Here is a 12,971-nt window from a genome sequence, read left to right as displayed (position 1 = left end):
GCACAGTGGGAGTGAATGGGAAGAGATTGGGATTGGGATTGTGCACAGTGGGAGTGAATGGCAAGAGTTTGGGATTGGGAGTGTGCAATGTTGGAGTGAATGGGAAGAGTTTGGGATTGGGATTGTGCACAGTGGGAGTGAATGGGAAGGGGTTTGGGTCCATTGGTATTGTGTACAGGGCGAGTGAATGGGAAGAGTTTGGGATTGGGATTGTGCACAGTGGGAGTGAATGGGAAAGGGTTTGGGTCCTTTGGGATTGTGTACAGTGGGAGTGAATGGGAAGGAGTTTGGGTCCATTGGGATTGTGTACAGTGGGAGTGAATGGGAAGGGGTTTGGGTCCATTGGGATTGTGCACAGTGGGAGTGAACGGGAAGGGGTTTGGGACAATTGGGATTGTGCACAGTGGGAGTGAACGGGAAGGGATTTGGGTCCATTGGGATTGTGTACAGTGGGAGTGAACGGGAAGAGTTTGGGATTGTGCACAGTTGGAGTGAATGGGAAGAGATTGGGATTGTGTAGAGTGGGAGTGAATGGGAAGAGATTTGGGATTGGGATTGTGCACAGTGGGAGTGAATGGGAAGAGTTTGGGATTGGGATTGTGTACAGTGGGAGTGAATGGGAAGGGGTTTGGGTCCATTGGGGTTGTGTACAGTGGGAGTGAAGGGGAAGGGGTTTGGATCCATTGGGATTGGGGACAGTGGGAGTGAATGGGGAGGGGTTTGGGTCCATTGGGATTGTGTCCAGTGGGAGTGAATGGGATGGGGTTTGGGTCCATTGGGATTGTGTACAGTGGGAGTGAAGGGGAAGGGGTTTGGGTTCAATGGGATTGTGTACAGTAGGAGTGAATGGGAAGAGATTGGGATTGGGCACAGTGGGAGTGAATGGGAAGAGTTTGGGATTGGGATTGTGTACAGTGGGAGTGAATGGGAAGAGTTTGGGATTGGGATTGTGCACAGTGGGAGTGAATGGGAAGAGTTTGGGATTGGGATTGTGCACAGTGGGAGTGAATGGGAAGAGTTTGGGATTGGGATTGTGCACAGTGGGAGTGAATGAGAAGAAGTTTGGGATTGGGATTGTGCACAGTGGGAGTGAATGGGAAGAGTTTGGGATTGGGATTGTGCGCAGTGGGAGTGAATGGGAAAGGGTTTGGGTCCTTTGGGATTGTGTACAGTGGGAGTGAATGGGAAGGAGTTTGGGTCCATTGGGATTGTGTACAGTGGGAGTGAATGGGAAGGGGTTTGGGTCCATTGGGATTGTGCACAGTGGGAGTGAAAGGGAAGGGGTTTGGGACAATTGGGATTGTGCACAGTGGGAGTGAACGGGAAGGGATTTGGGTCCATTGGGATTGTGTACAGTGGGAGTGAACGGGAAGAGTTTGGGATTGTGTAGAGTGGGAGTGAATGGGAAGAGATTTGGGATTGGGATTGTGCACAGTGGGAGTGAATGGGAAGAGTTTGGGATTGGGATTGTGTACAGTGGGAGTGAATGGGAAGGGGTTTGGGTCCATTGGGATTGTGTACAGTGGGAGTGAAGGGGAAGGGGTTTGGATCCATTGGGATTGGGGACAGTGGGAGTGAATGGGGAGGGGTTTGGGTCCATTGGGATTGTGTCCAGTGGGAGTGAATGGGATGGGGTTTGGGTCCATTGGGATTGTGTACAGTGGGAGTGAAGGGGAAGGGGTTTGGGTTCAATGGGATTGTGTACAGTAGGAGTGAATGGGAAGAGATTGGGATTGGGCACAGTGGGAGTGAATGGGAAGAGTTTGGGATTGGGATTGTGTACAGTGGGAGTGAATGGGAAGAGTTTGGGATTGGGATTGTGCACAGTGGGAGTGAATGGGAAGAGTTTGGGATTGGGATTGTGCACAGTGGGAGTGAATGGGAAGAGTTTGGGATTGGGATTGTGCACAGTGGGAGTGAATGAGAAGAAGTTTGGGATTGGGATTGTGCACAGTGGGAGTGAATGGGAAGAGTTTGGGATTGGGATTGTGCGCAGTGGGAGTGAATGGGAAGAGTTGGGGATTGGGATTGTGCGCAGTGGGAGTGAATGGGAAGAGTTTGGGATTGGGAGTGTGCAATGTGGGAGTGAATGGGAAGAGTTTGGGATTGGGATTGTGCACAGTGGGAGTGAATGGGAAGAGTTGGGGATTGGTATTGTGCGCAGTTGGACTGAACGGGAAGAGTTTGGGATTGGGATTGTGCACAGTGGGAGTGAATGGAAAGAGTTTGGGATTGGGATTGTGCACAGTGGGAGTGAATGGGAAGAGTTTGGGATTGGGGTTGTGCACAGTTGGAGTGAACGGGAAGAGTTTGGGATTGGTTTTGTGCACAGTGGGAGTGAATGGGAAGAGTTTGGGATTGGGATTGTGCACAGTGGGAGTGAATGGGAAGAGTTTGGGATTGGGATTGTGCACAGTGGGAGTGAATGGGAAGAGATTGGGATTGGGATTGTGCACAGTTGGAGTGAACGGGAAGAGTTTGGGATTGGTTTTGTGCACAGTGGGAGTGAATGGGAAGAGTTTGGGATTGGGATTGTGCACAGTGGGAGTGAATGGGAAGAGTTTGGGATTGGGATTGTGCACAGTGGGAGTGAATGGGAAGAGATTGGGATTGGGATTGGGAGTGAATGGGGAGGGGTTGGGTCCATTGGGACTGTGTCCAGTGGGAGTGAATGGGAAGGGGTTTGGGTCCATTGGGATTGTGTACAGTGGGAGTGAATGGGAAGGGGTTTGGGTTCAATGGGATTGTGTACAGTAGGAGTGAATGGGAAGAGATTGGGATTGGGCACAGTGGGAGTGAATGGGAAGAGTTTGGGATTGGGATTGTGTACAGTGGGAGTGAATGGGAAGAGTTTGGGATTGGGATTGTGCACAGTGGGAGTGAATGGGAAGAGTTTGGGATTGGGATTGTGCACAGTGGGAGTGAATGGGAAGAGTTTGGGATTGGGATTGTGCACAGTGGGAGTGAATGAGAAGAAGTTTGGGATTGGGATTGTGCACAGTGGGAGTGAATGGGAAGAGTTTGGGATTGGGATTGTGCACAGTGGGAGTGAATGGGAAGAGTTGGGGATTGGGATTGTGCGCAGTGGGAGTGAATGGGAAGAGTTTGGGATTGGGAGTGTGCAATGTGGGAGTGAATGGGAAGAGTTTGGGATTGGGATTGTGCACAGTGGGAGTGAATGGGAAGAGTTGGGGATTGGTATTGTGCGCAGTTGGAATGAACGGGAAGAGTTTGGGATTGGGATTGTGCACAGTGGGAGTGAATGGAAAGAGTTTGGGATTGGGATTGTGCACAGTGGGAGTGAATGGGAAGAGTTTGGGATTGGGGTTGTGCACAGTTGGAGTGAACGGGAAGAGTTTGGGATTGGTTTTGTGCACAGTGGGAGTGAATGGGAAGAGTTTGGGATTGGGATTGTGCACAGTGGGAGTGAATGGGAAGAGTTTGGGATTGGGATTGTGCACAGTGGGAGTGAATGGGAAGAGATTGGGATTGGGATTGTGCACAGTTGGAGTGAACGGGAAGAGTTTGGGATTGGTTTTGTGCACAGTGGGAGTGAATGGGAAGAGTTTGGGATTGGGATTGTGCACAGTGGGAGTGAATGGGAAGAGTTTGGGATTGGGATTGTGCACAGTGGGAGTGAATGGGAAGAGATTGGGATTGGGATTGGGAGTGAATGGGGAGGGGTTGGGTCCATTGGGACTGTGTCCAGTGGGAGTGAATGGGAAGGGGTTTGGGTCCATTGGGATTGTGTACAGTGGGAGTGAATGGGAAGGGGTTTGGGTTCAATGGGATTGTGTACAGTAGGAGTGAATGGGAAGAGATTGGGATTGGGATTGTGCACAGTGGGAGTGAATGGGAAGAGTTTGGTATTGGGATTGTGCATAGTGGGAGTGAATGGGAAGAGTTTGGGATTGGGATTGTGCAAAGTGTGAGTGAATGGGAAGAGTTTGGGATTGGGATTGTGCACAGTGGGAGTTAATGGGAAGAGTTTGGGATTGGGATTTTGCGCGGTGGGAGTGAATGGGAAGAGTTTGGGATTGGGATTGTGCATGGTGGGAGTGAATGGGAAGAGTTTGGGATTGGGATTGTGCGCAGTGGGAGTGAATGGGAAGAGTTTGGGATTGGGATTGTGCACAGTGGGAGTGAATGGGAAGAGTTCGGGATTGGGATTGTGCACAGTGGGAGTGAATGGGAAGAGATTGGGATTGGGATTGTGCACAGTGGGAGTGAATGGGAAGAGATTGGGATTGTGCACAGTGGGAGTGAATGGGAAGAGATTGGGATGGTGCACAGTGGGAGTGAATGGGAAGAGATTGGGATTGGGGTTGTGCACAGTGGGAGTGAAGGGGAAGAGTTTGGTATTGGGATTGTGCACAGTGGGAGTGAATGGGAAGAGATTGGGATTGTGCACAGTGGGAGTGAATGGGAAGAGTTTGGGATTGGGATTGTGCACAGTGGGAGTGAATGGGAAGAGTTTAGGATTGAGATGGTGCACAGTGGGAGTGAATGGGAAGAGATTGGGATTGGGGTTGTGCACTGTGGGAGTGAATGGGAAGAGTTTGGTATTGGGATTGTGCACAGTGGGAGTGAATGGGAAGAGATTGGGATTGGGATTGTGCACAGTGGGAGTGAATGGGAAGAGTTTGGGATTGGGAGTGTGCAATGTGGGAGTGAATGGGGAGAGTTTGGGATTGGGATTGTGCACAGTGGGAGTGAATGGGAAGAGTTTGGGATTGGGATTGTGTACAGTGGGAGTGAATGGGAAGGGGTTTGGGTCCATTGGTATTGTGTACAGGGCGAGTGAATGGGAAGAGTTTGGGATTGGGATTGTGCACAGTGGGAGTGAATGGGAAAGGGTTTGGGTCCTTTGGGATTGTGTACAGTGGGAGTGAATGGGAAGGAGTTTGGGTCCATTGGGATTGTGTACAGTGGGAGTGAATGGGAAGGGGTTTGGGTCCATTGGGATTGTGCACAGTGGGAGTGAACGGGAAGGGGTTTGGGACAATTGGGATTGTGCACAGTGGGAGTGAACGGGAAGGGATTTGGGTCCATTGGGATTGTGTACAGTGGGAGTGAACGGGAAGAGTTTGGGATTGTGCACAGTTGGAGTGAATGGGAAGAGATTGGGATTGTGTAGAGTGGGAGTGAATGGGAAGAGATTTGGGATTGGGATTGTGCACAGTGGGAGTGAATGGGAAGAGTTTGGGATTGGGATTGTGTACAGTGGGAGTGAATGGGAAGGGGTTTGGGTCCATTGGGATTGTGTACAGTGGGAGTGAAGGGGAAGGGGTTTGGATCCATTGGGATTGGGGACAGTGGGAGTGAATGGGGAGGGGTTTGGGTCCATTGGGATTGTGTCCAGTGGGAGTGAATGGGATGGGGTTTGGGTCCATTGGGATTGTGTACAGTGGGAGTGAAGGGGAAGGGGTTTGGGTTCAATGGGATTGTGTACAGTAGGAGTGAATGGGAAGAGATTGGGATTGGGCACAGTGGGAGTGAATGGGAAGAGTTTGGGATTGGGATTGTGTACAGTGGGAGTGAATGGGAAGAGTTTGGGATTGGGATTGTGCACAGTGGGAGTGAATGGGAAGAGTTTGGGATTGGGATTGTGCACAGTGGGAGTGAATGGGAAGAGTTTGGGATTGGGATTGTGCACAGTGGGAGTGAATGAGAAGAAGTTTGGGATTGGGATTGTGCACAGTGGGAGTGAATGGGAAGAGTTTGGGATTGGGATTGTGCACAGTGGGAGTGAATGGGAAGAGCTTTGGGATTGGGATTGTGCACAGTGGGAGTGAATGAGAAGAAGTTTGGGATTGGGATTGTGCACAGTGGGAGTGAATGGGAAGAGTTTGGGATTGGGATTGTGCACAGTGGGAGTGAATGGGAAGAGTTGGGGATTGGGATTGTGCGCAGTGGGAGTGAATGGGAAGAGTTTGGGATTGGGAGTGTGCAATGTGGGAGTGAATGGGAAGAGTTTGGGATTGGGATTGTGCACAGTGGGAGTGAATGGGAAGAGTTGGGGATTGGGATTGTGCGCAGTTGGACTGAACGGGAAGAGTTTGGGATTGGGATTGTGCACAGTGGGAGTGAATGGAAAGAGTTTGGGATTGGGATTGTGCACAGTGGGAGTGAATGGGAAGAGTTTGGGATTGGGGTTGTGCACAGTTGGAGTGAACGGGAAGAGTTTGGGATTGGTTTTGTGCACAGTGGGAGTGAATGGGAAGAGTTTGGGATTGGGATTGTGCACAGTGGGAGTGAATGGGAAGAGTTTGGGATTGGGATTGTGCACAGTGGGAGTGAATGGGAAGAGATTGGGATTGGGATTGTGCACAGTGGGAGTGAATGGGAAGAGATTGGGATTGGGATTGTGCACAGTTGGAGTGAACGGGAAGAGTTTGGGATTGGTTTTGTGCACAGTGGGAGTGAATGGGAAGAGTTTGGGATTGGGATTGTGCACAGTGGGAGTGAATGGGAAGAGTTTGGGATTGGGATTGTGCACAGTGGGAGTGAATGGGAAGAGATTGGGATTGGGATTGTGCACAATGGGAGTGAATGGGAAGAGATTGGGATTGGGATTGTGCACAGTGGGAGTGAATGGGAAGAGTTTGGGATTGAGATGGTGCACAGTGGGAGTGAATGGGAAGAGTTTGTGATTGGGATTGTGCACGGTGGGAGTGAATGGGAAGAGTTTGGGATTGGGATTGTGCAGAGTGGGAGTGAATGGGAAGAGTTTGGGATTGAGATGGTGCACAGTGGGAGTGAATGGGAAGAGTTTGGGATTGGGATTGTGCACAGTGGGAGTGAATGAGAAGAAGTTTGGGATTGGGATTGTGCACAGGGGGAGTGAATGGGAAGAGTTTGGGATTGGGATTGTGCACAGTGGGAGTGAATGGGAAGAGTTGGGGATTGGGATTGTGCGCAGTGGGAGTGAATGGGAAGAGTTTGGGATTGGGAGTGTGCAATGTGGGAGTGAATGGGAAGAGTTTGGGATTGGGATTGTGCACAGTGGTGTGAATGGGAAGAGTTGGGGATTGGGATTGTGCGCAGTTGGACTGAACGGGAAGAGTTTGGGATTGGTTTTGTGCACAGTGGGATTGAATGGGAAGAGTTTGGGATTGGGATTGTGCACAGTGGGAGTGAATGGAAAGAGTTTGGGATTGGGATTGTGCACAGTGGGAGTGAATGGGAAGAGTTTGGGATTGGGGTTGTGCACAGTTGGAGTGAATGGGAAGAGATTGGGATTGGGATTGTGCACACTTGGAGTGAACGGGAAGAGTTTGGGATTGGTTTTGTGCACAGTGGGAGTGAATGGGAAGAGTTTGGGATTGGGATTGTGCACAGTGGGAGTGAATGGGAAGAGTTTGGGATTGGGATTGTGCACAGTGGGAGTGAATGGGAAGAGATTGGGATTGGGATTGTGCACAGTGGGAGTGAATGGGAAGAGATTGGGATTGGGATTGTGCACAGTGAGAGTGAATGGGAAGAGTTTGGGATTGAGATGGTGCACAGTGGGAGTGAATGGGAAGAGTTTGGGATTGGGATTGTGCACGGTGGGAGTGAATGGGAAGAGTTTGGGATTGGGATTGTGCAGAGTGGGAGTGAATGGGAAGAGTTTGGGATTGGGATTGTGCACAGTGGGAGTGAATGGGAAGAGTTTGGGATTGAGATGGTGCACAGTGGGAGTGAATGGGAAGAGTTTGGGATTGGGATTGTGCACAGTGGGAGTGAATGGGAAGAGTTTGGGATTGGGATTGTGCACGGTGGGAGTGAATGGGAAGAGTTTGGGATTGGGATTGTGCAGAGTGGGAGTGAATGGGAAGAGTTTGGGATTGGGATTGTGCACAGTGGGAGTGAATGGGAAGAGTTTGGGATTGAGATGGTGCACAGTGGGAGTGAATGGGAAGAGTTTGGGATTAGGATTGTGCATGGTGGGAGTGAATGGGAAGAGTTTGGGATCGTGATTGTGCACAGTGGGAGTGAATGGGAAGAGTTTGGGATTGAGATGGTGCACAGTGGGAGTGAATGGGAAGAGATTGGGATTGGGATTGTGCACAGTGGGAGTGAATGGGAAGAGTTTGGGATTGGGATTGTGCACAGTGGGAGTGAATTGGAAGAGTTTGGGATTGAGATGGTGCACAGTGGGAGTGAATGGGAAGAGATTGGGATTGGGATTGTGCACAGTGGGAGTGAATGGGAAGAGTTGGGGATTGGGATTGTGCACAGTGGGAGTGAATGGGAAGAGATTGGGATTGAGATGGTGCACAGTGGGAGTGAATGGGAAGAGATTGGGATTGGGAATAAGCACGGACACATGGCCCTGGTTTCTGCTCCGTTTAGACAAGGGTTCTCACCTGAAAACGTCACGGACGTGTCGCATCAGTTCAGGGCCGATACCGTCCCCCGGGATCATCGTGACGGTGTGTCGGCCTCCGTACATGGCTGGAGGAGGCTGCAGGATAGAGAGGCCGTCAGTGTGAGGAGAGAAAGTTCCAAGCCAAGGAGGTGCTGTACATACAGAGAGAGTGCGGATAATAAGACAACCAGGGTCAGCCCTAAAGGGTAATCTTCCCACCGATACAGTCCAGCTTCGGGTAACAGGCTACCAAATGTACCCCTATCCTCCCTGTGGGAGGCTGAGGAAGGGCTGATGTGATTGTCTTGCCAGTTCCACCATCTCACCATTGACAGGCCTCCTGCTCGCTCTCAGCCTTCCTTTCCCAGTCACCCCAAGCAATACCTGAGCAATGGGGCAGCACGGTAGCATTGTGGATAGCACAATTGCTTCACAGCTCCAGGGACCCAGGTTCGATTCCCCGCTGGGTCACTGTCTGTGCGGAGTCTGCACGTTCTCCCCGTGTCTGCGTGGGTTTCCTCCGGGTGCTCCGGTTTCCTCCCACAGTCCAAAGACAGGTTAGGTGGATTGGCCGTGATAAATTGCCCTTAGCGTCCAAAGTTGCCCTTAGTGTTGGGTGGGGTTACTGGGTTATGGGGATAGGGTGGAGGTGTGGGCTTAAGTGGGGTGCTCTTTCCAAGAGCCGCTGCAGACTGAATGGGCCAAATGGCCTCCTTCTGCACTGTAAATTCTATGATTCTAAGACCCATTGCCGGAAGCTTACGGACTGGTCCCTTCAAAGCCCCAACAGCTGTGTGCCCACTGGGTGCGGACGCTGAGTAAAGTCAGTCCACCATCTCAGATATCCCCAGAGACAACTCCCTCAGGGAGATATCTGTCCACTGACTGGTGTCTCTCAGTCCCCTCTCTCTCAGGGAGATATCTGTACACTGACTGGTGTCTCTCAGTCCCCTCTCTCTCAGGGGGATATCTGTACACTGACTGGTGTCTCTCAGTCCCCTCTCTCTCAGGGAGATATCTGTACACTGACTGGTGTCTCTCAGTCCCCTCTCTCTCAGGGGGATATCTGTATACTGACTGGTGTCTCTCAGTCCCCTCTCTCTCAGGGAGATATCTGTACACTGACTGGTGTTTCTCAGTCCCCTCTCTCTCAGGGAGATATCTGTACACTGACTGGTGTCTCTCAGTCCCCTCTCTCTCAGGGAGATATCTGTACACTGACTGGTGTCTCTCAGTCCCCTCTCTCTCAGGGAGATATCTGTCCACTGACTGGTGTCTCTCAGTCCCCTCTCTCTCAGGGAGATATCTGTACACTGACTGGTGTCTCTCAGTCCCCTCTCTCTCAGGGAGATATCTGTCCACTGACTGGTGTCTCTCAGTCCCCTCTCTCTCTCAGGGAGATATCTGTACACTGACTGGTGTCTCTCAGTCCCCTCTCTCTCAGGGAGATATCTGTACACTGTCTGGTGTCTCACAGTCCTCTCTCTCTCAGGGAGATATCTGTACACTGACTGGTGTCTCTCAGTCCCCCCTCTCTCTCAGGGAGATATCTGTACACTGACTGGTGTCTCTCAGTCCTCTCTCTCTCAGGGGGATATCTGTACACTGACTGGTGTCTCTCAGTCCCCTCTCTCTCAGGGAGATATCTGTACACTGACTGGTGTCTCACAGTCTTCTCTCTCTCAGGGGGATATCTGTACACTGACTGGTGTCTCACAGTCCTCTCTCTCTCAGGGAGATATCTGTACACTGACTGGTGTCTCTCAGTCCTCTCTCTCTCTCTCAGGGGGATATCTGTACACTGACTGGTGTCTCTCAGTCCCCTCTCTCTCAGGGAGATATCTGTACACTGACTGCTGTCTCTCAGTCCCCTCTCTCTCTCAGGGAGATATCTATACACTGACTGGTGTCTCTCAGTCCCCTCTCACTCAGGGAGATATCTGTACACTGACTGGTGTCTCTCAGTCCCCTCATTCTCTCAGGGAGATATCTGTACACTGACTGGTGTCTCTCAGTCCTCTCTCTCTCTCAGGGAGATATCTGTACACTGACTGGTGTCTCTCAGTCCCCTCTCTCTCAGGGAGATATCTGTACACTGACTGGTGTCTCTCAGTCCCCTCTCTCTCAGGGAGATATCTGTACACCGACTGGTGTCTCTTAGTCCCCTCTCTCTCAGGGAGATATCTATACACTGACTGGTGTCTCTCAGTCCCCCCTCTCTCTCAGGGAGATATCTGTACACTGACTGGGGTCTCTCAGGCCCCCCTCTCTCTCAGGGAGAGATCTGTACACTGACTGGTGTCTCTCAGTCCCCTCTCACTCAGGGAGATATCTGTACACTGGCTGGTGTCTCTCAGTCCCCTCTCTCTCTCAGGGAGATATCTGTACACTGACTGGTGTCTCTCAGTCCTCTCTCTCTCTCAGGGAGATATCTGTACACTGACTGGTGTCTCTCAGTCCCCTCTCTCTCAGGGAGATATCTGTACACTGACTGGTGTCTCTCAGTCCCCTCTCTCTCTCAGGGAGATATCTGTACACTGACTGGGGTCTCTCAGGCCCCTCTCTCTCTCAGGGAGAGATCTGTACACTGACTGGTGTCACTCAGTCCCCTCTCACTCAGGGAGATATCTGTACACTGACTGGGGTCTCTCATGCCCCTCTCTCTCTCAGGGAGATATCTGTACACTGACTGGTGTCTCTCAGTCCCCTCTCTCTCAGGGAGATATCTGTACACTGACTGGTGTCTCTCAGTCCCCTCTCTCAGGGAGATATCTGTACACTGACTGGTGTCACTCAGTCCTCTCTCTCTCAGGGAGATATCTGTACACTGACTGGTGTCTCTCAGTCCCCTCTCTCTCTCTCAGGGAGATATCTGTACACTGACTGGGGTCTCTCAGTCTCTCTCTCAGGGAGATATCTGTACACTGACTGGTGTCTCTCAGTCCCCTCTCTCTCAGGGAGATATCTGTACACTGACTGGTGTCACTCAGTCCTCTCTCTCTCAGGGAGATATCTGTACACTGACTGGTGTCTCTCAGTCCCCTCTCTCTCTCTCAGGGAGATATCTGTACACTGACTGGGGTCTCTCAGTCTCTCTCTCTCAGGGAGATATCTGTACACTGACTGGTGTCTCTCAGTCCCCTCTCTCTCTCAGGGAGATATCTGTACAATGACTGGTGTCTCTCAGTCCCCTCTCTCTCAGGGAGATCTCTGTACACTGACTGGTGTCTCTCAGTCCCCTCTCTCTCGGGGAGATAGCTGTACACTGACTGGTGTCTCTCAGTCCTCTCTCTCAGGGAGATATCTGTCCACTGACTGGTGTCTCTCAGTCCCCTCACTCTCTCAGGGAGATATCTGTCCACTGACTGGTGTCTCTCAGTCCTCTCTCTCTCAGGGAGATATCTGTACACTGACTGATGTCTCTCAGTCCTCTCTCTCAGGGAGATATCTGTACACTGACTGGTGTCTCTCAGTTCCCTCTCTCTCAGGGAGATATCTGTACACTGACTGGTGTCTCTCAGTCCCCTCTCTCTCAGGGAGATATCTGTACACTGACTGGTGTCTCTCAGTCCCCTCTCTCTCAGGGAGATAGCTGTACACTGACTGGTGTCTCTCAGTCCCCTCTCTCTCTCAGGGAGATATCTGTACACTGACTGGTGTCTCTCAGTCCTCTCTCTCAGGGAGATATCTGTACACTGACTGGTGTCTCTCAGTCCCCTCTCTCTCTCAGGGAGATATCTGTACACTGACTGGTGTCTCTCAGTCCCCTCTCTCTCAGGGAGATATCTGTACACTGACTGGTGTCTCTCAGTCCCCCCTCTCTCTCAGGGAGATATCTGTACACTGACTGGTGTCTCTCAGTCCCCTCTCTCTCAGGGAGATATCTGTACACTGACTGGTGTCTCTCAGTCCCCTCTCTCCCAGGGACGGAACTCTTGCAGATCTCTGCGCTCCTCCAATGACGGGCTGTGGAGCATCCTCCGATTCTTATCACCACCATTCGCAGCCGTGCCTTTAACTGCCTGGGCGGCCCTCCCTGCTCCGGAATCATCTGCCTGAAGCCATCCGTCCGTTTGTCCGTCTGTGTCTCTGTCCCTCCCTCTGTCTCCCTCACTCCGAGCGTTTGGTCGCCTGTTCCTAATATCTCAGCATTCTGTCTGATTGACGCTGCGGGGGTGCACCCTGGGGACGGATCACAGGGTGAACATCGCCAGAGAGACGTGGAGGCTGCTGGTGTAACCGAACCCCTGGGTCCGAGGGTGGGAATGAGGGTTAAAAATACAGCCAGCGCAGCCTATTCTCACCCCCGAGCCACGCAAGAACCGTAAATGCGCGTGGAGGGATGGTGGACACCAAAATGAGGACCCGGCACTTCGCCACGGCAACCATTAATTCCACAGCGGTGAGAAGAAGCTGACTGCATTTACCTAGCACCCGGCGGCCGCAGGATGCCCAGTGCGTCAGCCACATCTGTCTCAGCGTTCCGGAGCACGCAAGGAGGCCCGACGGCCCGTCGAGCCCCCCCACTCAATTCCAACCCCATTCTCCAGCACGCGGTCCGCAGCCCTGTGCGCTGCGGCTTTTCGAGAGCTCACCGAAACACTTCTTAATTGTTGTT

At 51.7% G+C, this 12,971-nt stretch overlaps 1 protein-coding gene across 3 annotated transcripts in view; it reads right to left on the bottom strand.

The window, feature by feature from the left end:
* idh3g (isocitrate dehydrogenase (NAD(+)) 3 non-catalytic subunit gamma) overlaps nucleotides 1-12,971 on the bottom strand; it is an 86,599-nt gene that overhangs the window by 53,117 nt on the left and 20,511 nt on the right. For all 3 annotated transcript variants that reach the window (XM_072487917.1, XM_072487918.1, XM_072487919.1), the window contains one exon: nucleotides 8,352-8,449. In XM_072487917.1, coding sequence (XP_072344018.1) covers nucleotides 8,352-8,449 — 98 coding nt within the window. The remainder of the gene's footprint in view (nucleotides 1-8,351; nucleotides 8,450-12,971) is intronic.

Source organism: Scyliorhinus torazame, chromosome 22, assembly GCF_047496885.1.
Source record: "Scyliorhinus torazame isolate Kashiwa2021f chromosome 22, sScyTor2.1, whole genome shotgun sequence".
Classification (NCBI taxonomy): domain Eukaryota; kingdom Metazoa; phylum Chordata; class Chondrichthyes; order Carcharhiniformes; family Scyliorhinidae; genus Scyliorhinus; species Scyliorhinus torazame.
Note: the sequence above shows the minus strand (reverse complement) of the source record. Positions and strands in the feature narration are given on the sequence as shown.